The sequence below is a fragment of the Hyposmocoma kahamanoa genome, unplaced genomic scaffold, assembly GCF_003589595.1.
Source record: "Hyposmocoma kahamanoa isolate Upper Pololo Valley unplaced genomic scaffold, ASM358959v1 202, whole genome shotgun sequence".
NCBI lineage: Eukaryota > Metazoa > Arthropoda > Insecta > Lepidoptera > Cosmopterigidae > Hyposmocoma > Hyposmocoma kahamanoa.
This window is the reverse complement of record NW_020653726.1, coordinates 463,008-487,226: the sequence shown is the minus strand read 5'-3', so window position 1 is coordinate 487,226 and position 24,219 is coordinate 463,008. Positions and strand designations below refer to the sequence as shown.

General features: G+C 34.4%; 1 protein-coding gene across 1 annotated transcript in view; it reads right to left on the bottom strand.

The window, feature by feature from the left end:
• The window catches only part of LOC113226899 (zinc finger and SCAN domain-containing protein 21-like), a 108,952-nt gene extending 85,579 nt beyond the window's left edge, over positions 1 to 23,373 (bottom strand). The window contains exon 1 of the mRNA XM_026459697.1: positions 22,653 to 23,373. Within this exon, the coding sequence (XP_026315482.1) occupies positions 22,653 to 22,841 (189 nt within the window). The 5' untranslated portion in view covers positions 22,842 to 23,373. The remainder of the gene's footprint in view (positions 1 to 22,652) is intronic.
• Between the last annotated feature and the right edge of the window lie 846 nt (positions 23,374 to 24,219).

Below are 24,219 nucleotides of genomic sequence, written 5' to 3'. Positions count from 1 at the left end.
ATACCCGGAACAGAACCAATTTAGAAAAGTTCATTTCGCAAATCGATCCTACCGGGAATCGAACCCGGGACCTCCGCATCCAGCGTCTAGAATGTAAACCGTTAGGCCACTGAGGTCGTTACTTATAGCTTCTGTTTTGCTTTTTATTTCTAATCATTCCGGAATTTCAGAAGGAGGTGTTATCAACTTCATGTTTATTACTTCAAGTTCAGGTAGAATATACATACCCCTACACTTGGGGAGGTTTACATCCAGCAGTGGACTGCAATAGGCTGATTGATTGATTGATACATAACCTATTCCAATCTCTTCTTATAAAGCAATAAAGTAACCTCGTTGACTTCCGTAGAAGAAACAGGCAATTTAATTCGTATTATTTCGTTCAAATAACACTTAACCTGTAGGTTTAACGATAGCTTAATAAAGTAGACGCAATAAAGTTCAATTTGAAATGATTATGTTTTAAATTATTGAAATAAAAATGCGCAATTATTATAACGAATTTGATTATCTGTGAAATAATTAACAGCTTATTTTATGTTTATCACATTTAGGTTTAGGAGAAAATATATTTTAGTCTATTCTATTGAGAATAAAATTAAAAGTTCGTTCAACCTCTTGATCTCGATTTAGTAACGCCTTTTACTAATAATTTTTAGCAAAGAAACTGTATTTGAGTTTTTAATTTTGCGGTAATGGAAATTTGGAACATGATATCTTTTTTAAGATAAGCTTGACATAGTGAAATATTATCTTTTAAAAATATTGTAGACTCTGTTATTCTATTATATTCCATTAGTAGCAGTAGAGCTCCTTGTCAAAGAGTATGTCCAAGGAAGTACTACCTATTTCTGCCGCTAAGTAGTAATGTAAGCATTATTGCTTTCCGGTGGTTCTGAAGGGTGTGCTGGTGCTACAGGCGCATGGGATTTAACAATTTATGTCTCAGGGAAAACGAAAATATCTCGAAGGGTACGAGTTTGTAGCCACTGACATTAGGTATTACGTGTGGCGCACTATAAGTTACCAATTTTGAAAACATTTACGACACTCCTCCGTGACAATCTCTGAAACATATTTTTTGTACTCTTCAGGTGATGAAAATTGTTGACCGCGTAACTGGTTCTTAATTTTTGGAAATAAATAAAAGTCACAAGGTGCCAGGTCGGAACTGTACGCGGGATGGCTCAAGATCAACATTGTTCACCTTCAAAAATTCAGTTGTCGGTCTGGGTGTGTGAGAACTGGCATTCTCGTGGTGCAAGATGATACGGCGTTTACGGTTATTTTTACGGAGTTATATAACTTCCGGCAAACAAATGGTCGTGTACCAATCACTATTCACGGTACAATGATTCTCCAAAGCAACAGTAGCCACGTGTCCAGTTTTATTAAAAAAAGAAGCAATCATCCGTTTAGAGGCACTTTGCACGCGGGCCACTTTGGTTTGTTTTGGCTCATCTCGAACGACCCATATGCTCGATTGCTGCTTTGTTTTGGGATTGTAACTATAAATCCATGTTTCGTCACCTGTTATTATGTCTCACACCAAATTTGACGCCCCTTCGTAGAACTTAGTAAGCATGGCATTGCACCAAGTGACGCGATCCGTTTTTGAACCTCCGTCAAATTGTGTGAGATCCACCGAGAGCACAGCTTTTTCACACCCAAATGTATGTGTAGTATTGATTGTATTTGACTCATGCCTATGCCTAAAGATCTCATGGTATGTCACATGCCTGTCTGTTTTGATCATACGGCGCACAGCATCGATGTTTTTGTTGTTCACAGCAGCGGACGGGCGACCATCACGAAATTCGTCACTGAGATTCACACGACCGCGTTTGAATTCTGCAAACCAGCTATAAATAGATGTCTTGTATGATACTTCATCGCCACAGGCAGTTTGGAGCCGAGCGAAGCTTCGCTGAGCTGTTAAATTACACTTAAAGTCGTAGAAAATCATACTACGAAAATTGTCATGAGTTAAATCTATGGTGATATAGACAACCAATTTCTAAAATGACGTCACAATATAAAAACAAGTGTCAGTCAGATGAAACAAACTGTATTCTACAGCCAAAGAGATCCATTTTCAAATGTTGTAATTACTTTTGAAATATTGTTTATGTAAGTGGCCAGTTCCGGAAACTTATAGTGCGCCCTATGTAATATTATGGCAATAAAAGTAGTCTTTTACCTTGTCCATGCTTTTTTTATAATACCAAATTACGGGACGAAAAAGGCGTGCGCCTGGTAATATGCGACACGCCTGTCCATAACAGTTCCAGTGTCATTCAGAGCTTCAAATCGCAAAGATCTTAGGGGCACTGCCACGACACCCCTCACCTTGAGACTATAGATAAGTTGTAAAAGTCTTATGTGACTGTAATTTCACCAGCACATTACCTTTCAAAACCGGAACACAGTAATGCTTACATTACTGCTTAGCAGCAGAAATAGGATGTGTGGCAGTACTTTTCTTAGTTTACTTTTTGATTTATTTTTACAGAATTACCATCGCATATACATTTAAGTTTAAATTTGAGTTCCTAGCTGTTCACAGTACTGAGATCTAATTGTCACATTCCTGGTCATCATAAGACGTTTAAGAATTATAGCGAGTCAAATTCTTGTATCGTAACATGTCACACCAAACTGGGGTTAAAAGCAGGAAAAATTTTAAAGCTCGAAGCCGCTTCATACTTGGACAGCAAAAAGTGAACTTTAGGTGTACAAACAACCAAATATCCGACCGCTATGGTCTTATACACTTAAAAACAAATAATTAACTAATTCGCAAATCTATTCGAACATAGAATCACCTTAACCTTTCTCAAAGGCATATTTGACCATTTTTGTATTTAATGAACAATAGGTGATTATCTACCTTTATAGAAAGCAAGTGGCGCCGCGGGGTTATCATTGTGCTTGCCCGGTCACTGTAAACTTTTATCGATGAATCGTTTGAAATATCGATTCGAGTTTCAATTAAATATCGATTCGTAATCGTGTCCGTTAACAAGGAACCATCTGTTTTCTATTAATTAACAATTGAATAGTCGAGAGTTGGTCAACTGTTAATGCGTTATTTATTATGGTTATTTAAATTAACTGGGACGATATTGAATCACTTTCTTCTGTCAAAGGTCTTTACTCATTGGTAGAGCAGAAAAAGCAGTAAATCTGCTTGTGAAAGAGTTTGTCCAGGGACGCACTATCATCTTACCTATTTCTTCCGCAAAGCAGTAATATAAAAAGCCCCTAAGATCTTTGCGATTTAAAGCTCTGAGTGGCACGGCAACTGTTATGGATAGACGTGTCGCTTATCACCAGGTGCACGACTTGTTCGTGCCGCACTTTAGAGTTAGAAAAAGAAGCATCGGCAAGTTAAAAGATTATTTTTATTTCAATAATATTTAAACCTAATTTCAGTGGCTACAAAGTCATGTGAGAAATGGCACATAATTATTCTAGAAAAAAAAATCGTTAGACGATTTTAATATTTGCTATATAATTCTCACTCTTGATGGAATAAAGTCACATCTGCAAAATGACACCTTTACAGAAAAGGAGTGTAAACATTCTAGGAACGAAAATTAGTCGTTAGCTTTTTTATAATTAAATGGGAGAGTTAAAATATTTCATTTATTTCGTATTTTTTCTCGATTTTCATGTGTTAAAAACACTTTTGACGTATGATCACATACGGCTTTGTTGTAACAACGATAAAAATTACCAGATGACAATTATTTGTCTACCGTACAACATACTTTAGACAGATGCTGACATATTTTAACCATAAATTGCAATTTAAACTACCTAACCGAGGTGGTACAGAACAGTTGAATGGTAAAGAACATAAAATATCAATCAATAAACAAGTCAATATTAGCATATTGCTAAAATTTATGTAGTTACGGAATAGAAAGCGAATGCACCCGTGAGCGATACTAGTCTCTATATATTTTGAATGGTTTCTTGACTGCCTACTCTACCTCTTTGCATTAAATTAGCAGCTACATGTTTAAAAATGTGTTAACTAGGAAAGAATTTTTGTAAGAAATTGTATTTTTTATTCTTTTTTTCATCAAGCTCTGAAAGTGTATCTTCGTCACAAGCAAATAAGATGGCACTATTCTTTACATTGTGTGATTTTAATACTAATACGTAATTGCAATTAGTATGTTTTACCACAAACGACGTAATATTTTGATATGAGGCTGAACGAATTTGATACCTCGTGAAAGACTTTGTCCAGAGGATTATTTCCAACTTACCTATTTTTGCCGTCAAGCAGTAATGTGAGCATTACTGCGTTCCAGTTTTGAAAGGTGAACAACTGATGATGAGACTAGTGAACTTATGTCTCAGAGTGACAAGCGCAGTGACAATGCCTGTAAGGTCTCTTTTTAAACCAATAATTGCTGTAGTATTTGACAATCATGTTGAAACATTATTTTTACTATTTATTTTACTTTTTCTATGATATCAAGAGACAGAACTAACCTGACGTTAAGTGACACTCCTGCCCATAACAGTTGAGTGCCGATCAGAGCTTTATATCAAAAAGATCTGAGAAGCAAAGTTGGACAAGTCTCATGTGCCTGTAATGTCACCAGCACCCTTGCCCTTCAAAACCGAAATGCAATAATTCTCACATTACTGCTTTTCGGCAGAAACAGGTAAGGTGGCAGTACTTCCGTGGACGTAATCTTTTACAAAGAGCTCCACTGCTACAATTTTTTTCAAATAATGATAGGTATACGTACAGAAAAGCCAACCGTCACATCTGACAATATCTAAATTAAATTAACACCTAGCTTTCTTTATAATTCATTTCTCCAATACAAACAGTTCATCAATATCTTCATGCTTATTTACAAGTTATTTTAATATTATACAAAATAATTAAATGTATGGTTTAAATACATCATTCATACAACATCGTGATTCATCAATTAGACGGATGCCAGTAATTACTGTTTGAGTTTATGGGTATTTTTAATTATATGAATTTCTAATGAGAATTTCGTTGAGCGATGTTTGTATTAGGAAGATTTTGTATCTACGTATTAATTCAAGTGTAAAATTGCAATAAAGCTAGAAGAATAAGAAAAATGTTTAACAGCAAGCGATTTGCTGCCTCCTTGTTAATGTAAACAGTGAATAACTAGAATCCTATGCCTATGAATTTGTTCCCCGATAACTAGGTGTTTGTCTGCAATATTTCGATCTCATAAAGAAGTAGCAGTAGAGCGTTCTAGTGCAGGTCTAACTGACACGGCAACTGTTATGGATAAGCATGTCACTTACGACGACTTGTTTGTCACTTAATATCATAAAAAGTACAGGTACACAATAATCAAGTTAATTGTACTTAAGTTTTGTTTTTACGAGGCGTGAGTGAATAATTTTCTAGATAAATATGTTCCCTTTTCAAATTTATCGTTAATTACCATCAGATGACATTTTTGTCAAAAACTTGCCGATAATCAATAAAAAAACATGAATCTCACAACTTTATGGTTGCTACTTCGAGAGGCTTTAACATATATTAGCATTTTTGTATAATTTTACACGACGATAATAATGAATACACAGGTTCATGGTGTTGGACTAGATGCTGGCAAATCCTTATCGGCATCATCAGCACCATCATTTTAACCAAAAAATGTGCTGGACACAGGGGAGGTAAGCAGGCGATCAATCTTTGCATTCCATTTTTATTCTAGGGAAACGAACTGTCATAAAACCGGTACAGGTATAGGACCTGGAGTTCCTCAAAGTAAACAAGAATTTAACTAACAAGTACGGTGTTAAGAACTAGGTTTAAATCAAATTTTAAGGATAACCAGATTATACTTCTAAATATATTATTTAACCTCTCACGCGATACATGCAGCCGTAGACGCATACCACACCTAGAGGACGAGTGATGATTTTATACCGGTTTATCGGATATCGAAGTTATAACAGGTAAAAAAACTAATATTAATTGCTATTTCGGTAACTACTCTAGCAAACCATAAAGTTTTTAATGCCTGGGTCTGTCATTTAAAAAAAAAACTTCAAAAATACGTCACAACAATCGTGTGTGTTATTGTTTGGGCTGGTGATTTCGGTGTTTATTTATTCAAAACATACCGTAAGTAGCGTTTTTTAAGTTTACCCTAAATATAAATGTTTATAAACTATACTTTAAGGAGTAATTTCATGGTAAACGTTAGAACCACTCAAACGGAATATTATCATATTTATCCAAGTACACCAAAAATTTTATTACTGCGTTTTAAGTGCAGGATTTGCGGTATATTACTGCATTTTATTTGAAATGTTTTTATTGGTAGTACGGAGGGTATTTATTTAGCAATGCAGAATAATAGTTTTTATTTATAAAAACTTGTATTTAAAGTGAATCCTTTTTTAATTTGCGAAACCAAATAGCCGCCATTTTGCGGTAGGAGGAGCGCATCGCGTTAGCGGATAGATGTTTATTACTAAAAATCAAAGAACACTTAAAGAAACCATTTGTAGGGTGGTTTGTTATGGGTACTAAATTTGCACGAGAAAATATAGTATGTATTAATATTTTATTATAATATGTTATATATTATATTATAATATGGACGAATATTGTATGACAAATCCTTATCAGCACTAGTAATTCTTATAATATGATACAAATTACTAAGAAAATTCTTTGTAAATTTATATATATTTTTTTAATAATATAAAGTATAAAGTATAAGGACGAATAAATCGTGAGCCTTACGCTAAGCTGTCCTTCACAGGGGCAGTGCCACTCATAGTTTTAAATTGCAAACATCTGAGGAGTACTGCCGCTGCGACCGTCATCCTGAGAAATAAGTTGCCAAGTCCCATGTGCCTGTAATTTTAACAGCACCCTTATTCTTTAAAATCGAGAATGCAGTAATGCTGACATTACTGCTTGGCATTACCCTGGACGAACTCTCTACTGCTACTATTTAATTAAATAAAGGAAATGTTATTCTTAATTTTCTTAATACAGGGCAGAAGGAAACAAAAAATATTATCTAAACTTGATTTTTGTAAATGTATAAAATTTCATCGATAATCCTAGAGTGTCGCGATCAAGAGGTTCGCAACCCCTTTGCATAGGTATAGACTTATTATTTAGTGGAATATTTATTATTTAGTGGAAGCAGCTGCCAATTTTTCGGTTGCACTTAGGTAAAGCATATTGGTGGTTACAATCGAATTCAGAACCTACTCCTACTACCTCAAAGTGCAACAAATATTGCAACTAAACCTGTAAAGTTCACTCAATCAACTGAAGAACCTTTGACCTTACAGCTGATCTCGCGCAGTAAAAACCGTCCACATTGCAAAGAGAGTGCATTGTTTCTATACAAAAGCGAAAGTTTAACCCACGTTCTGAGATAATTAGGTGTTTCACCCTGTATTGCGTCATTTTACCACGATTGCGCGATGAACTTGGTGTTTTTTTTTATGTGTATATTGTTTCGTGATTCGTCGGAAGTCGTAATTTCATTGTGGTAGTGTTGTGTTGCTATTGTATTGTTGATTGTAAAACACATTTTACTCATTAGTAGCTTTTACAAGAGTTAAGTAATAGAATATTTCGATTTAAGTTGTGAATTTTTGTAATAGGTCTTTGAAGTTGTGCGTGTTGTGTGAGAGAGAAAATAACTTCTAAATTAATATGTTTCTGCCAGTTTACTATTCTTTATTTTATCCTCTTACTAGAGAAAATAACTCACAAAGAATGGTAAAAGTTTCATAAAGCTTGAATTAGTACACTAATATCGTATTCCCAATGGTACTTCAAAGTTTCTTTTGAAAATTTGTACCTAAAACAAGACTTAAAAAAAATCACTTTATATAACTTCAAGATAATTAAAATTTTTCATGCATTAAAAAAAATTATATCCCCGAAGATGGACACCCGATGCGCATACGCAAGTCAATGCTCTCTTATAATTGCTTCATTTTTGTCACTGCGCGCGCTCCATTGTATCATTGTTTGATATTTCACACGTTTTACCAGACCTTTTGTTTTTTTGTAACTTTTTTTAAAAAATAATGCGCAAGCTTTGTTCATTTCCTAAAATTAACGCTGATGAATTAATTTTTGTGCTCGTAAAGGTGATAATGATGTTATGCTGTTACAAGTTATTGTAAGTTGTGCTCTTGTGAGATAAATATAGTCTAAACGTTTTCATTTTAATTAATTTAGAAGATTAACTTTTATGATTTCTAATTAGATATGTGCCTATATAGCCGTGGTAGCCCAATTAGACCTACCACCTATCAAGAAGAGACCGTGGGTTCGAATTCGGTCTCGCACAGCTGAGTTTCTAGGAATTTATGTGCAAAATTTTATTTGAAATGTACCATGAGCTTTTCGGTGAAGGAAAACATCGGTATGAAACCTGCACGTCGAAGAAGGTTCACAACCTTCGAAAAACATGTGAAGTACCCAGCCCGCGATGGCCCAGGGTAGCGAACTATGAGATAAATCCAGAGAGGAGATCCGTGCTAAACAGTGGGACGATTAAAAGGGTTGATGATTATGAATTAGATAAGTGCAAGAAGATTTGCAAAACATAACAAAATTATCAAAATACTTTCCACTATATTCTACTGTGTGTCGACCCTGACCCGATATTTATAAAAATGGTTTAGACAAACATGTGAAAAGCGGAATATTAAAATCATGTTATGCATAACAGTTCACTATAAGCTACTACACATTAAAAACGAAAACGGCCAAGGCACCTCCGCCCACTGACGCAATTAACTTTGAAAAGAAAACTGGATCGCATAAATCATTGCCTTATACTATGTCCAAAAACATTCGCGGTCTAATAAATGTGGCAACAAAATATTTATAAATGGTCGTTGTCAAAATATTCTCAACAATCGTAATTAGGCTCTTGTGCGGAACAAAGACGCGGCACGTAATGAACGCGTGCGGCGAAAGTCACAAAAAGCTACTAGTTTCCATGGTGTAAGGTATAGGAACACCGTCTTGTGATCTAAAAGTTTAAGACCCGATACAAACTCAAATGGCATTGGTTAATTCCACATAACAGTGAGAGTGTTGAATTTAATCACTTTGGAAATGTATAGCATAATTGAGGATATACACTGATAAGTATACGGTGTAAAAACATAATTTCTAAAAAAAATACAAACTTACTTCCAAATTTTACAAGAAAACCGCTGTATTCAATACGCACTGTACATATACCAGTGATTTTTGTAATATTAACTTGGGAAAAAAGAACGCGTATCGTATACGATATACATTTTTGAAATTGCTCTAATTTCATTTGTAAAAAAATACATTCTGAAATAAAGCCAGCGTCCCTGCCATTTGACTCGCGCAATAGAACCAATGCAGAACGAAACGCAAGTTTATACTACAGCGTAAAGTTGACACTCGAGATTTAAATTAAACTATAAGATGCATGCAATATAAACGGTACAAAGTCCTGACTGCCAAGCTTGATATGCTCTTGTCTGTCTTGTCTGTATCTATTTATTAAAAGACGTCCAACAGCAATTCAAACTTTAAAATTTATATGATATGACCAGTATATAATGTCAATTACAGGATATCGGAGACGCTTAAAAAACTTGACATGACATAGTGTGTATATGATTTAGTCATTTAATTCAATATAGATATAAGTGAATTATAATTAGTATATTTAAATCTATTTACGTATAAGGGAGTCGCTACACTTAATTAAGGCCGAATCAGCTTGAACCGGTTGGAAAAAGATTTAAGAGCGGACGTCTTTATCGGACTTAGGCGATTCCATGTGCATAAATGTTGTAACTTCATAAGAATTTGAACTTCTTCTCCACTTCTAAGCTTCTTTATAGTTTTTTTGAATATCTGGGTAGACAACTTTTGTCCTTCTCGTGAAATGATGCAGTAATTCTGCCTTTCCTTTTCCATCACCGAGGGACCAGACGTAGGCTTGGGTTCCACGCCTAGGTTGTAGATATTCCAAGGATTCGCACGAAGCCTTCGCTTTCAAATTTATCTGGCGAACGGATATGAAGTGGAATTCTCTGCCTACAGACTTATTCCCTGAACGTTATTACTTAGGTCTTTTCAAGGCGAGACTGAATTGTATTATTTAGGTTTGCATGCTCCATCGTTGACTTCATTGTCACTTTCCATCAAGTGAGATGAAAATCAAAAGCGCACTCCTATTTCGTAATAAAAAAATGCTTGTTTAATAAAAATAAGAATAATAACAATAATAGTAAAGAGCTTTATTTATCTACATTTGCATAACAATTTAGTCTTAAATGACATCATCTATAGTTACATATACTGTGTAGATAATAGGAAGGAATCTCAGTTTAAGCTGTTTTTCAGACCCTACCTTTTTGATGAAACTCGCAACATTCCAATGACAGTAGTTGTATGACGCGTCTCGAGTAGCTCCGAAAATAAATCACTTTAATAAAAAAATATTTCTTTTTTAACCGACTTTTAAAAAAGGAGGAGAATCTCAATTCGACTATATGTTTTATTTTTGTATGTACGTTACGATAATTTGTGAATCGATTTTAAAGATTCTTTTTGTTGGAAAGAGGGTACCTCAGTCAGTGGTCCCATTTTAATTTGAAGAAAACATTCCACCTCTAAGGACAGCAGACTAGCGGATTCATCCGGTTTCGAGCACTTTCCGGTAGCCGGTCATAATAAAACTTGGCAAATAGATGTAGTATTAATTAGATGAGGTCGGTTTTTTCTGTACTCTGTACTGAAATTATTATCACTTGTAATCTTTTCATGCAATACTTTTCTGGCTTGATGTCATCAAAAACTGTTTAAGGTACAGAACTATTTTCAAAATAAAACGCACTACGATTCATTTGTTTTTATTTCAGAAAACCGCTACATCTTTTGACTTATTTCAATGCGTCGACCGATAGTAAGCACCTCAAAGAACGTCTAACGAAGTAGAATTAATTATTAACAATACTAGTAAATGTAAAATATAGCACATAGTGTTATGGGTAATTTATACGTCTTGAATTCTTTATGATATTCGGTTACATTTTTCAATATTCTTATAAAAATTTTTGCAAATATTTTTAAGAGGTTTTTTTTTGTAAGACTTTTAAAATATGACAAAGTTTAAGACCATTCCATAATTAAGAACAAACCAAATTATTGATACTTTTAACTTTTCTTTTGTAAATATGGACGGTGTTAACAGTTCTAGACGCAAGTAATACTAGATTGTCTTATAATCTTTGACAATTGTACATAAATATACATCTCAAATTTGAGTAGCAGTAGCGATCATTGTGAAAGAGTTCGTCCAGGGAAATACTGCAACCTTACCTATTTCTACCCCCAAGCAGTAATGTGAGCATTACTGCGTTTCGGTTTGGAAGGGTAAATTTGTTGGTGAAATTACAGGCACATAGGACTTGTCAACTTATATCTCAGGGTGACGGGCGCAGTGGCAGTGCCCCTAAGATATTTGCAATTTAAAGCTCTGATACCACTGCAACTGTTATGAATAACCGTGTCGCTTACCACCAGACGCACGACTTGTTCGTCCTGTCACTTGGTATTATAAAAAAATCTACTCTTTTTTTCATTATTTTGACATCTAGTTGACATTGTCGTTAATTGACCCATATAATTATAACCTCGTTTAAATTACTACGATATTATTAAAAATGTGATAGTAGATGAGAGATGAGATTAACAAAACAACATATTACACCTGGATTAGTATGTTAAAGTTTATGCGAGTAAATGTATAATTACAAACCGATCCGATGTTTTTTTAAGTGTAATGTTTGGCCGGACACAGCGAAACTATAGATATTTTGTAAATTGGTAACTTCTGTACAACCTGTATTATCACAAATAAATGAGTTATGAATTATGATAATGAAGCATGTGAAAGTCGTGACGGTGGTGATAGTAGTGAAGGTGATGAAGGTAGTGAAGGCGATGAAGTTGGTGAAGCGGGTGAAAGTGGTGAGCTTCATTGGATAGAATTCTATGTAATTATTGCAGTTGATATATTTGAAGACGTTATATAGGTGTCTCGAGGTCTGGGCCCCAAATCCTCTAATTTTAAACCATCTCAGCTTTGTGTCGATGGAATGTCAATGGCAGGAATTTGTAGGTTTGGTATTCTGCTAAAAGTTAAGAATAGTGATTAAACCAGATAAAAATTAAGATATATTTGCCAAATCGGAATGCAGTAATGCTCACGTTACAGCTTGGCGGCAGACATTGGTAAGGTGCAGTACATCACTGGACGAACTCTTTCACAAGGAGCTTTACTTACTATCTTACTTACTTCGCTGGCTCAGCGACCCGAAGTGGATCTTGGCCTCCGACACCAAAGTACGCCATTTCTGTCAGTCTTGTGCCAATTCCGACCATTCGGACACCTTCAGTTCCTTTAAGTCTTTGGCGACTTCATTCTTCCAGCGATATCTTGGACAGCTCACTGGATGATGTACCGTAGGTTGCCCCAAATACGCTCGTTTAGCGCTCGATCCTCTCCCATTCTTTCCACATGTCCTAGCCAGCGAAGTCAAGCAGATTTTATTTCCCAAGGGGAAGCTCTAGTGCTACTCAAATATGCGATGCATACACGAGTATATAAAATTATAAAAGATTATAAGACAATCTTGTATTACTTACGTCTAAGACTACTAACATCTTCCACATATACAAAAGAAAAGTTAAAAGTATGTACAATTTGCTCTGGTTTATAGAATGGTCTCTAAATTTTATCATATTTTAAAGTCTTACAAAAAACATCTCTTAAAAATATTTGCGTAGTAATTTCCATAGAAGTTTTATTACGGCAACATTGAACGCTAGTGATTGAATGAATGAATGCCATCACTGTCATACCACTGACACATTATTGAAACTCAACTGCCATTACAACTACATTTTAGCAGAATAACAAATATGAATATAATTGCAATATGTATGGAGTGGAGACCCAATAGAATTACAATGATCACTGGTTAAAACTTGCACATTTTTTTGGAAATTTGCAGACTTGGGGCGCTGGTTGAACTATCATGATGTGAAATTTAGCTAGGTAAAGTTGTAAAGAAGGCAGTTGCTTAAAAACATCATAAAGATAAAAGTGAAGTAAAGAGACTATTATTCCAAAGCATCCACATTAAAATTACCAACAAGTACGCTTCAAAGTTCTTTGATGGATTGCCTATTTCCTTTACCGAAGTCGGTTGAAATAAATCACATAACTCCGGTTTTGAAAAACGTGAAGCATCCAGACTGACGTGTGTGATGGTATTGGATATTTTTTTGTTATACTTTACTCGAACACTCCAGAGTGTAAAGTTTTTTTCTGTAGACTTGTTTGACTGAAACCTTCGCATTTTATTGTGTGCAAATTTATATATTTATAGTAATCCTGTATAATTGAGTTAGGATAAACTTCTTCACAGATACGGGTAACTGGTTCAATATCTAATACGGTTTTTATAAAACAATCGTTATAATTGATTGTTAAATGAACACCAGCGGTTAATTTCGTAATTTGTAAGTTATATTCTTTCTGTCATAGTTTTATTAAAAATTTCAAGTTTTGCCATCGCATATACGTCTGACATGTCTACAGGAGAGTTGATGGCCGATGAAGCAGACTTGTTTTAGAGTGGCGACCACGTCAAGGGAAACGTGACGTAGGCCTCCCTGCTGCAAAATGGACGGACAACCTAAGCAAAGCAGCCGGCAGCGTCTGGATGCGGGCGGCACAGGACTGGCGTGCTCGATGGAAAGCTTATATCCAGCAGTGAATGCATTGATGATTATGATACGTCCCTCTGCTAAGCACGATTGTGCTTAACCGCTCACGCGGTACATGCAGCCGTAGACGCATACCACACCTAGAAGTGCCGGTGATGATTTTATACCGATTTATCGGATATCGAAGTTATAACAGGTAAAAGAACTAATATTAATTGCTATTTCGGTAACTACTCTAGCAAACCATAAAGTTTTTAATGCCTGGGTCTGTCATTTAAAAAAAATAAACAACTTCAAAAATACGTCACGACAATCGTGTGTGTTATGGTTTGAGCTGGTGATTTCGGTGTTTATTTATTGAAAACATACCGTAAGTAGCGTTTTTTAAGTTTACCTAAACTATACTTAAAGGAGTAATTTTATGGTAAACGTTAGAATCGCTCATACGGAATATTATCATATTTATTCAAGTACACCAAAAATTTCATTAGTGCTTTTTAAGTGCAGGATTTGCGGTGTATTACTGCATTTTATTTGAGAGATGTTTTTGTTGGTAGTACGGAGGGTATTTATTTAGCAATGCAGAATAATAATTTTTATTTATAAAAACTTGTATTTAAACTGAATGCTTATCTAATTTGCGAAACCAAATAGCCACCATTTTGCGGTAGGAGGAGCGCATCGCGTGAGCGGCTAAAAGAAGTTTACTCAGTTTCCTTTAACAATTCTTTCTATTATTTACTACAATACTCATTTACTATCGTTCATTCATTAAATATAGTATAAAGCCTTAAGTTTAACCCTTTGTGAATATTTTTTTTTCAATCACACGTAGGAACGCAGCTAACAATACGAATAGACAGGTGAGGTGCGCACGCGTCGCAATCTTGCTTTTTTACCGCGCAACCAGTCTGCGGCGGTGAAAGTTTGTATAGCATCAATATTCGGTGATGTTTGTGTCACTGGTACGGGTAACAGGTTACTTTTAGACAAAATAGTACGTAGTTGCTATGATGACATAGAACTGATATAAAAATACTTAATTATATGTAGGTAATATGGGCAAAGAACTTACGAAGTTCTCTTAATTTCCGTTTAAAACTGATAATATAAGATCCGACTTTGTTCGCTAGCATTCTTTTATTTAAATAAACATTTTTTCTATGGATATCCACATAAAAACGCAAAAAAATTCATTTAACATCATATTCATGTATGCTACGTAGTTTATGTATAAAACAACTCAAAACAGGTTTTTATTTTACGATTTCAGAGGAGCAAAATACGGTAGGATTATGCACTAAAAATGCCGTTGCCACTTAAAGGGATGTTAGTTAACAAAGTAGGAACTTGTACACACAACAGGTTACATATCAAATGAATGCCACCGGCAAAATTATGCTTGCACAATCTGACAAAGCTAGTCCTCACTTACTTTTTGGAACTTTTTTATGATACAAAGTGATGTGACGAGCAAGTCGTGCGCGTGGTGGTAACGCACACACCTGTCCGTGACAGTTCCTGTGCCACTCATAGCTTTACATCATAAAGATTTAATGACACTGCCACTGCGCCCGTCACCCTGAGACGTAAGTTGACAAGTCGCATATGCCATTCACCTGCACCTTATCTTTCAGAACCGGAACACAGTAATGCTCACATTACTGCTTGGCGGCAGAAATAGGTAATGTAGCAGTACTTCCCTGGACGAATCCTCACAAAAAGCTCTATTGCTACTAAAAAAATGTTAGTGTAGTAAGATAGAGCGACTACCCACTATTGAACTTAACGTAAAAACATACACCTTTTCTTTCCTTTCTTTTATTCAATTAAAAATACTAGTTACCTAACACACATCACTAAAAGTCCAATGAAAGCCTGCTTCCGGTTGAGTCTAAGTACCACACTCAAGTAATTGCCAGTCGCTATAGTTCTAACATTTAAAAGACGTTGTCGCTGTGTAAGAATTTTATTGGCATAATTTTTTACAAGTTGGTAGAGACACCTTAAGTGTGGTACAATGAGCATCAAAGTTATTGCAAGAATTAGAGCTTCTTATACCACAATTGAGTAGAACTGCTAATAGGTTCAAGTTACAAAATCAGCTAAACAAAAGACCGGGGTACCCAACGTCTACCAGCCAGCTAGTAACACATAGCATGCTGGCATAAATAAGACCACAACAGTAGTTAAAAAACAAAGTGAAAAATTTGCCGTTAAGATAAAGCTGTAAAACAGTAAAGGGGTGACGTAGGTACTGTATCAAGAGCAAGATTTAAATTCAACTCTATGCCACATGCGATTGGAACGTGCCAAAGTGTGAAGTGTGATGTCCACTTGACTGTCTTAACTATGTGGCAAATACAATTTCACTTTCAACATAGTAACGCAACATCTGCCTAAATTCCTTTAAGTGGAAGACCTTTAAAACATAGCACCACTTTAATATTGCAGCAATACTAGCACAGACTATGAAGTAAAGCTGTTTATGTCAAACATAGAACCATATTAATTAACATTAGTATTGCAGTCCCAGGCAGTCCCATACGCCGAAGATACTTAGCAAGTACAGTCGAGAGCATCTTAGTGAAGTCTACTTTTCCATGTAAGAAATCGATAAATGGTTATATTTCGAAGCTAACGTCTTTTTACAATGCGTGGTTATTAATAAGAGGTTATTTTGTTGCTAAGTTACAATTTTTGATATTTATTTAGAACTACTAACGCTTCTTATTTAAACCATTTATTTAGCACACACTACAATTTAACTTAATGGGTACAGTAAAATCATAGAATATGCTACCTATGTGTGTTTCCCAAAAACTACAATTTGGGGCAATTGAAAGCTAGAGTGTATAGGTATTTTTAGACGGACATGTTGACATCGTTGCTAAACATGCAACAGGATTGTCACCAAGCAATCTCAAAAATGTCAAAAAGCTATTAATCAATAAAAATCAGTTCAAAGTGAACTTTAAAATGCACACCATAAGGCTGAATTTTATCAAATGTGAAGTATGTTGAGCACTTTGCACGTGAAATTAATTTGGAGATATTTTACATAACTTCATCGTTCACGCTGTTTTAAAGCGAACAGCACCACTACAGATTTTACATTACAAATCCCTCAACGAGCCCGAAGTACCCTCAACAGCTCAGGAAAGGAAAGCACACAATCATGTGGTTTCTGTTATGATACAGTTTTTGTCCGAGTCTAGTAAAAACATTCATTTCAACCGCGCTACGTGAGGCTTATAGAACTCGTTGTGGTTATTTGAATAAAATAAACTAGTGGTTATACAGGGAGCTTCCTTGGGGCCATATTTGTTTAGTTTTTATACATAAAGAGCATCTTATTCACTTGCTAATTCTACACTGAAGTCTATCGTATATAGATACATTAATTTTATTGGTATATAAAAGGTAATAAAACAGTTTTTACTCCTGTTTGAAGTTGGATACTAACGTTATGGAATTAACAAGTCGTACGCCTCGCCTGTCCATAACAGCTGCAGTAATACACAGAGCTTTAAATCACAAAGACCTGAAGGCTACTGCCTGTTACCCTGACTCAAGTTGACAAGTCCCATTTGCTTATAATTTCACTAGTACCCTTTAAAACTGGAACGCACAATGATATTATACTTTTGTTCACTGGGAACTTATTAATGCGCACACTACTGCTTGGCGGCAGAAATAGGTAAGGTGGCAGTGCTTCTCTGGACGAACTCATTTACAAGGAGCTCTACTGCTACTTATTTAAGTATAAGGCTACATCATTAATAATTCTACCGTTACAAGTCGTCTTTCAAAATGCATGTTTATGCTAGATCTTTAGTAATAATAGAAAGAAAGCACAATAAGTAACGGATATATTGGTGAAATAAACGCATTGAAATCACTATATCATTTAGAACACCTAACTCCAAATCTAAAGTGTAACAAACGAAGAAATATTTTACAACTAACTGAAACTTCTTTTACGAATAATGATTTTTGCAGTGAAATGTATTTATCGAAGGCATTGTAATTTTTTGTACTTATTTTCATAGTTATTGTTTTATATTAATTATTATTGGTTTATAATGGTCACAAGTATCCATCATCATTTAATTTTGTATTTTAAATTTTTATGTTGTGACATTGACAATAAATCTACTTATTCTATTGTATTCTTTCTCTGAAGATCTCTTCTAGAGATAAGCTCACCTTTGTATGTCCTTTTGCTTATTAACTTGTGGTGCAATAAAGATTATTATTACATGCCTGGGAAATTAGTGAAATTTTTAAGGTCAATGTATTTACAATGAAGATAAAATCTAGAACAAAGTTTCATATTGTTGGTGATATAGTTCTTTTTTTAATTATTAGAGTTAATACAAATAATTTTAATTTATCTTACTATCAATATGATATTCTTATTAATAGCGGTAACCTAGTAGCAGAATTATTCTCGATTAATAGATCAAATTTCTTTGGTGGCATGTATATAATTATAGTCTCCTACTTTATACGTTACGCCTGCATATAGTAAAATGTTCACAACTCTGGGAAAATGCGTGAAGTATGCAAGTTTAAATGTCTCTTTAGCCCGGCTCTGGATATAATGGGTTTGATGATGAAGATGTTCTTGTTTAACAATAAACCGCATTATCAAAAAAACAGAGTGACTATCTGCGAAAGGCTGTTGGCAGCAGATTGATGCGGCAAGCTGAGGACCAGACGAAATAGCGCACATTGAGATAGGCTTATGTCCAGCAGTGAACTCCAATAAACTAATGATGATGATATAACTCTTATTGTGAAGAATCATCATCTCTAGCACTGGTCTCTTCTAAATGGGTTCGGGAACTTCTAAAGTTTCATAAATGTTCTTCCCCATGAAACTTTCACGATGATTTTAATTTTGTTGGTGATAATTAGAAAAACAAACTGTACTTTATGCGGAATGACAAATGTGGCAATCGTACTTAGAACATCTTACATAAATGGCAAGCTTTCTTCCAACTGATCCTGAATAGTACTAGCTTGCGAATAATATTTGTTACAAAAAGTCTTTTAACTTCAACCACAGAACGTGCGCCTGCTCACCGGGCTCGTTGTGGTCGGGTTTGAATTTGGCTGGACTTGCTGATAAAAACAAACTAACTGGAATTACACGAATTCAATATCGTAGTCATTGGTAACGGTAATTTTAAACTTTTTCACTAGTTAGGTACCATTATCTTATACCATCTCGTAGCTTAGAGCTTAGTTACGTGAAAGATTTCAGAATACATTTTCGGTGTAATAATTATTTTTGTTGAGTTTTGGTTTTGGAGTTCGATTTGTTTCTGTGGCACATAATAGATCTGACTACTTTGTTAGTGCGTATTGCACAGGATTTAAGGATGTAATTCACTCACTTTTGTATATATTTTAAGAAGCGTTGTTACTCTTGTTTGTTATCTAATTTGGAAATTCTTTAAAACCATTTTTTCCCTTATGACAGGCTAACGTTTATGTCTATAATTTCGACGTCTGTGGCCCAGCGTTAATACTGTGAGCGCTAAATGAGGAGGTCCCGAGTTCGATACTTTGGAGGACTAATTTGGGAAACGAGGTTTCGTTAATTCTCTTTCTTATTTCAATCTTCTTTCTCTCTCTTATTTCAATCGAAAGTTTAAGCATTAAAACTTAACTACTTAGTACATTTGTAGAATCTTTAAACCTTTTTCCTAAGAAGGCATTATTTGCAAATTTGTCATTTTGCGGATGTGGCCTTATTACAGTCAAGAGTTTCAAAATTTCACATATACATAATTATTAAAAAATATGAAACAGTGAAATTTTAATATAAATTATAAATTTTTTCCACGAACTTTGTATTATTTCTAAAAATTTCATATAATGATGAATGGTTTTATCTCTTGGCGTTTGATCATATAGGGCTTTATACGATACGACTTCATTTTATTGCGTATAATATTTTTACTGTTTGTTTAGGTGCTTAGATTATTATTAAACATGTTAGCCTCATTAGAAAAACACACATAATACATCAAAAAAACACTTAATGAAATCCAAACAGACAAATCAATATACGACCTAACCAAGTATGTTTAAAAAGTCCTAGCGACACCACTCCTTGGCTCGGATAAAACGGATTGAAATCGTCCAACATTAAATGTATCAAAACCAACCTTAGCAATTAACCACACCTCGGTAGGTACCGTGCGAACACACTCCATGAGCAAATGATGTATGTTCTTATTAGTAATTTGGAGAATTTACCCTCCACTATATTTTTCTAAAATAAATGTATTTACGTTTTTCTGTTATTAAGTATTTTTTACGATACCAAGAGACGGTACGAACGACATACCTGCCCATAGCAGTTAGTAGTTCTACTCAGAGCTTTAAATCGCAAAGATAAGGGGCGCTGCCACTGCAACAACCCTTATCCTGAGACATAAGTTGACAAGTCCCATGTGCGTGTAATTTCACCATTACCTTTTCAAACCGGAATGCACTAATGCTCACATTACTGTTTGACGGCAGAAATAGGTAAGGTGGCAGTACTTCCCTGGACGAACACTGACACAAGGAGCTCTACTGCTACTAAAAAGCTAAGTTTAGGTTATATGAACTGATATTTTTGTTAGTCACTACATTTTTATTTAACACCCTTTGCCACCAAGTTATTTTTTTTAGATAAATCTAGATTAGATAAATCTATATAATATATAAAGTAATAACAGATACAATTATATATACATAGTACATAAATAAACGTCACGTAGGTCAGGACTGGATGTGTCGGCCACAAGACCGCCAAAAGTGGAAGAAGAAGGAAGAGGCCTACATCCAAGATTATATAACAAAACGGCCGCCATGATGACGATGATGACATAAATAAAAAAATCGATGTAAAAACTTTAAAAGGCGAATAAAATTCCACAAATATTACCTGTTTTATAATTTTTTTTACGTAATTTCACATTCAAGTGTTATTTGCTCAGATAACTTAGTTATCGACTTAATTTGCATTAAGCAATAACAATAAATCAGTTAATTAATTACTTACTTATATACGCAAATAGATAAAAAAAAAACGTTTAATTATTTACCTTGATATTTATTTCGTTCATTTTGGTTGCGAAATCTTAGTGTGTCCACATCCTATCCTACCGACTACTACTACGAATTCGTCCCTACAAGCAAGAAGTGGAGACCAGGAATCCTAAGATATAGAGTACACCGAGTTTAGGCTTCTGTCTTACATAAATCGGTACCTCCAATGAACATAAATATTAATGTAAGCAGCCTTTTTCATTTACTAATATTATGTTCCCCGAATTTTGTGAAAAAAATAAAGAAACAAAAAACGAAATTGGAAAGTAAACGAATTTTGTTAAAAAAAAAAGAAATGAAAAAACTAAATAAAAACAGAGATGACTTAGAAATTAATTTGGAGTAGTGTTCATTGGATTTTAAGCTCTGTACTATGACTTTGTTACCATGAATAAAATAGTATTATTATGAATTAATTCTAATATTTCTATATTCTACATATTCTTATATAAACTCTCGCCTCTCACATAACTTAAAAAAAAATTATTTTATTTTAAATTTCATCCGAAATTTATTTTACCTTTTTTGTGAATTTTTTTTTTTGTATAAAAATATGAATGGCTTTCTTGTGCATTATACTAAATTTTAAGTAGTAATAATAGTTACAATTGAATAAATGGAATAAAAATATTTATTATATACCCAAAAATATACAGAAAGAAAAATTTAAAAAAGAACAACAGTAAAACAAAAACCAAAATAAAGAGAAAAATAAACAACGAACTAACAATTAAAATTTCAAATCGACAAATAGATATTTTGTTTGGCTGGACTCCTTTTCAATTTTTTAATTTGTTGCGTAATGTTGTATAGTAGAAATTGCTACTATCAATAAGATTACCTATTCTTACATTAGCTTATTCTGTGATACATTACTGTACTGTGTTGTTATTGTAATCCTTTTTAATGTTCAGTAAAGGATATTAATTAATTCCTTCGTGAATATTTTCATGCAAACTATTAAACCGTACAAAAAAATATTTACTCTGAACTCTTCCTACAATGTAAGACTAAGTCGTGAAAACTTACCAGTTTAACTAGAAAATGCCTTATCATTGATTTAATATACCAGATCTAGTGCTTACTAACACTAGATCAAAGCTGATCTAGATAAATGCTTTTAAGCTCGTGATTAATGTCATCGTGCAGCATATACAATTAATTAAATTAATTTAATTAATTTATATTATAAATTAATAAAATAATAATCAGCATCTCTATAATTAAACGTCCGAAAACATGAGATACTTAAACAAGTAACCGTGTCAGTAAAGTAGTGATAAAATCAGATCTTGGAGTTTTATAGGCTGATGTTTTTGGTTTATGGCGTGGTTATATAAATGACAAATTGACTTGTATCATTTTTAGAGGTCCACTTTAATGGAGATCAAATTGCAAAGTTTTGTCAATTGTTACAAAAGTGAATATTAACACACTTATTTTCCATATAAATGTGCACATGAAGTTTTAATTGCTCTATAAAGGTTATTTTAATTTGCTAAGACAAAAACGTGATAATGTTAGTCGTTAATATCTCTTTGTCCAAAGATAGATACTGAATTTACCGTTTTACGTAAATTGCTAACCTTAACAACTAATGGGTTTATTATATTAACTTGCGTATCTACTACCTGCCGGTTAACGTAAGAATAAACATACAGAAAAAAATATCTAATAAGCAATATTTAAACTACAAAAATTTAAAGTAAACAAAAAAGAATTAATAGGAAATTCCACTTACATCATGATCTGGAACGTAGGAGTAAACGTGGAGCTTATCAATCCTGATGGTACCCTGAAAGGGATATAGCAGAGACCCTCGCTGCAGCTCCGTTGATGTCCAAACGCTGACGGAAGCCTCTCGCCCCCTCGCTCCACCAGGCCTTAAAGCCAAGCTCAGCTCTTGAGGGATCAATACCAGAGTCTCCATTTTCAACAACTACACATAACGTTTAAAAAGGTATAAGCGCAGTTGTGCTGTTTTTAACTTGAAGAGTCCACAGAAAAGTTTTTAACAGTCGGCAGTGATTTTGTGCGCTCTAAAACTTTTTAATCTTCCACCCACAGTCCTCATGTCATAAATGAGTAATCTCGAAGAATGTGACCGAACTCGTCCATCACAGTTAATGAGGATAAATAAATTATAACACACAGAGAAAAAAAATATATAAAAAAGTCGGGACGTCGCTTCGATTATCGACCGACGATGTCGCCTACAAAATATCGGCTGAGTACGTGATCGATCGTCCGGTGAAATGTCTGGATTAATCACTCACATGAGTTCAGGTTTAACACTAAAATTATTTTTTAAACTTAATAACGAAGTCCTTGTTATTTCTAAAAAAAACTGTCCTTGAACACGTGAAACGCTGTAAGTGCAATTAGTAAGTTCTGAATTGGTACTGTCGTATCATAATGTCCGAACAATATGCAAGGGCGGATACGGCACGGGTGCTCCGCAAGGTAGGATGCGCGCGCGCTCTTCTCTGAACGTGCACTGAAGGAAGCGCTAACATTGACCTTAGCCGCGGCCGTGATCGCGTTTACAGTTCATTTTTTGTTCCGATAAAAAGGAGAGGAGTAAAGCCCTACAAATATAACTTATTATCTTTTCATACAACATGTACTTTATACCCTGGACATAAGAACGAATTTAATGGTAAATATAAGTTTGTAAGATGTTAGAGTAAGGTGCTCCCCTCCATAGGCGGCACCTGTGCGCGTGCGCCGCCTCAGACCGACGGAGGCTCGCGCGCCAGACGCACCTGATGCCGTCTACCTGTATGCCAGCTTTTTATTTGATACGATATATTTTTTTACATACTTTTGAATATATATTTTAATCTTAATCACTTTTAGACACTTTAAAATTTTCAGAACATTTGCTTCTGTCCTTGTTTTCTTGATAAAAAATGTTATCTGGTACTTAGTAATATTTTTTTTAATTAGGTCATTTTATACCACGTTCTTCTTTTTATTTACGTAATAAAAAATAAATAAAAGCTGTAATATTTTTTTTCGTACATTGAATGTTTAACACAATATTTTTATTGTAAATTTAAGCATAAATGAAAGCTACAGTGTAAACAATGAGATAAAAATAGATCATTCCGACGATAGAGTCGTGTCTGTCAGTCCGTCTGTCATTCATAACAGTCCCATAACTCCTGGATTTCCATACAACTTTCTGTTGGCACATAAATTTTATATCTTTGAAAGGAATACCATTATTGCAGTTAGTGCTTTTATTACTGTCATGTTTTGTCATTTCGTGTACCTATATCTAGACCGAGCATTGACAGTGGACC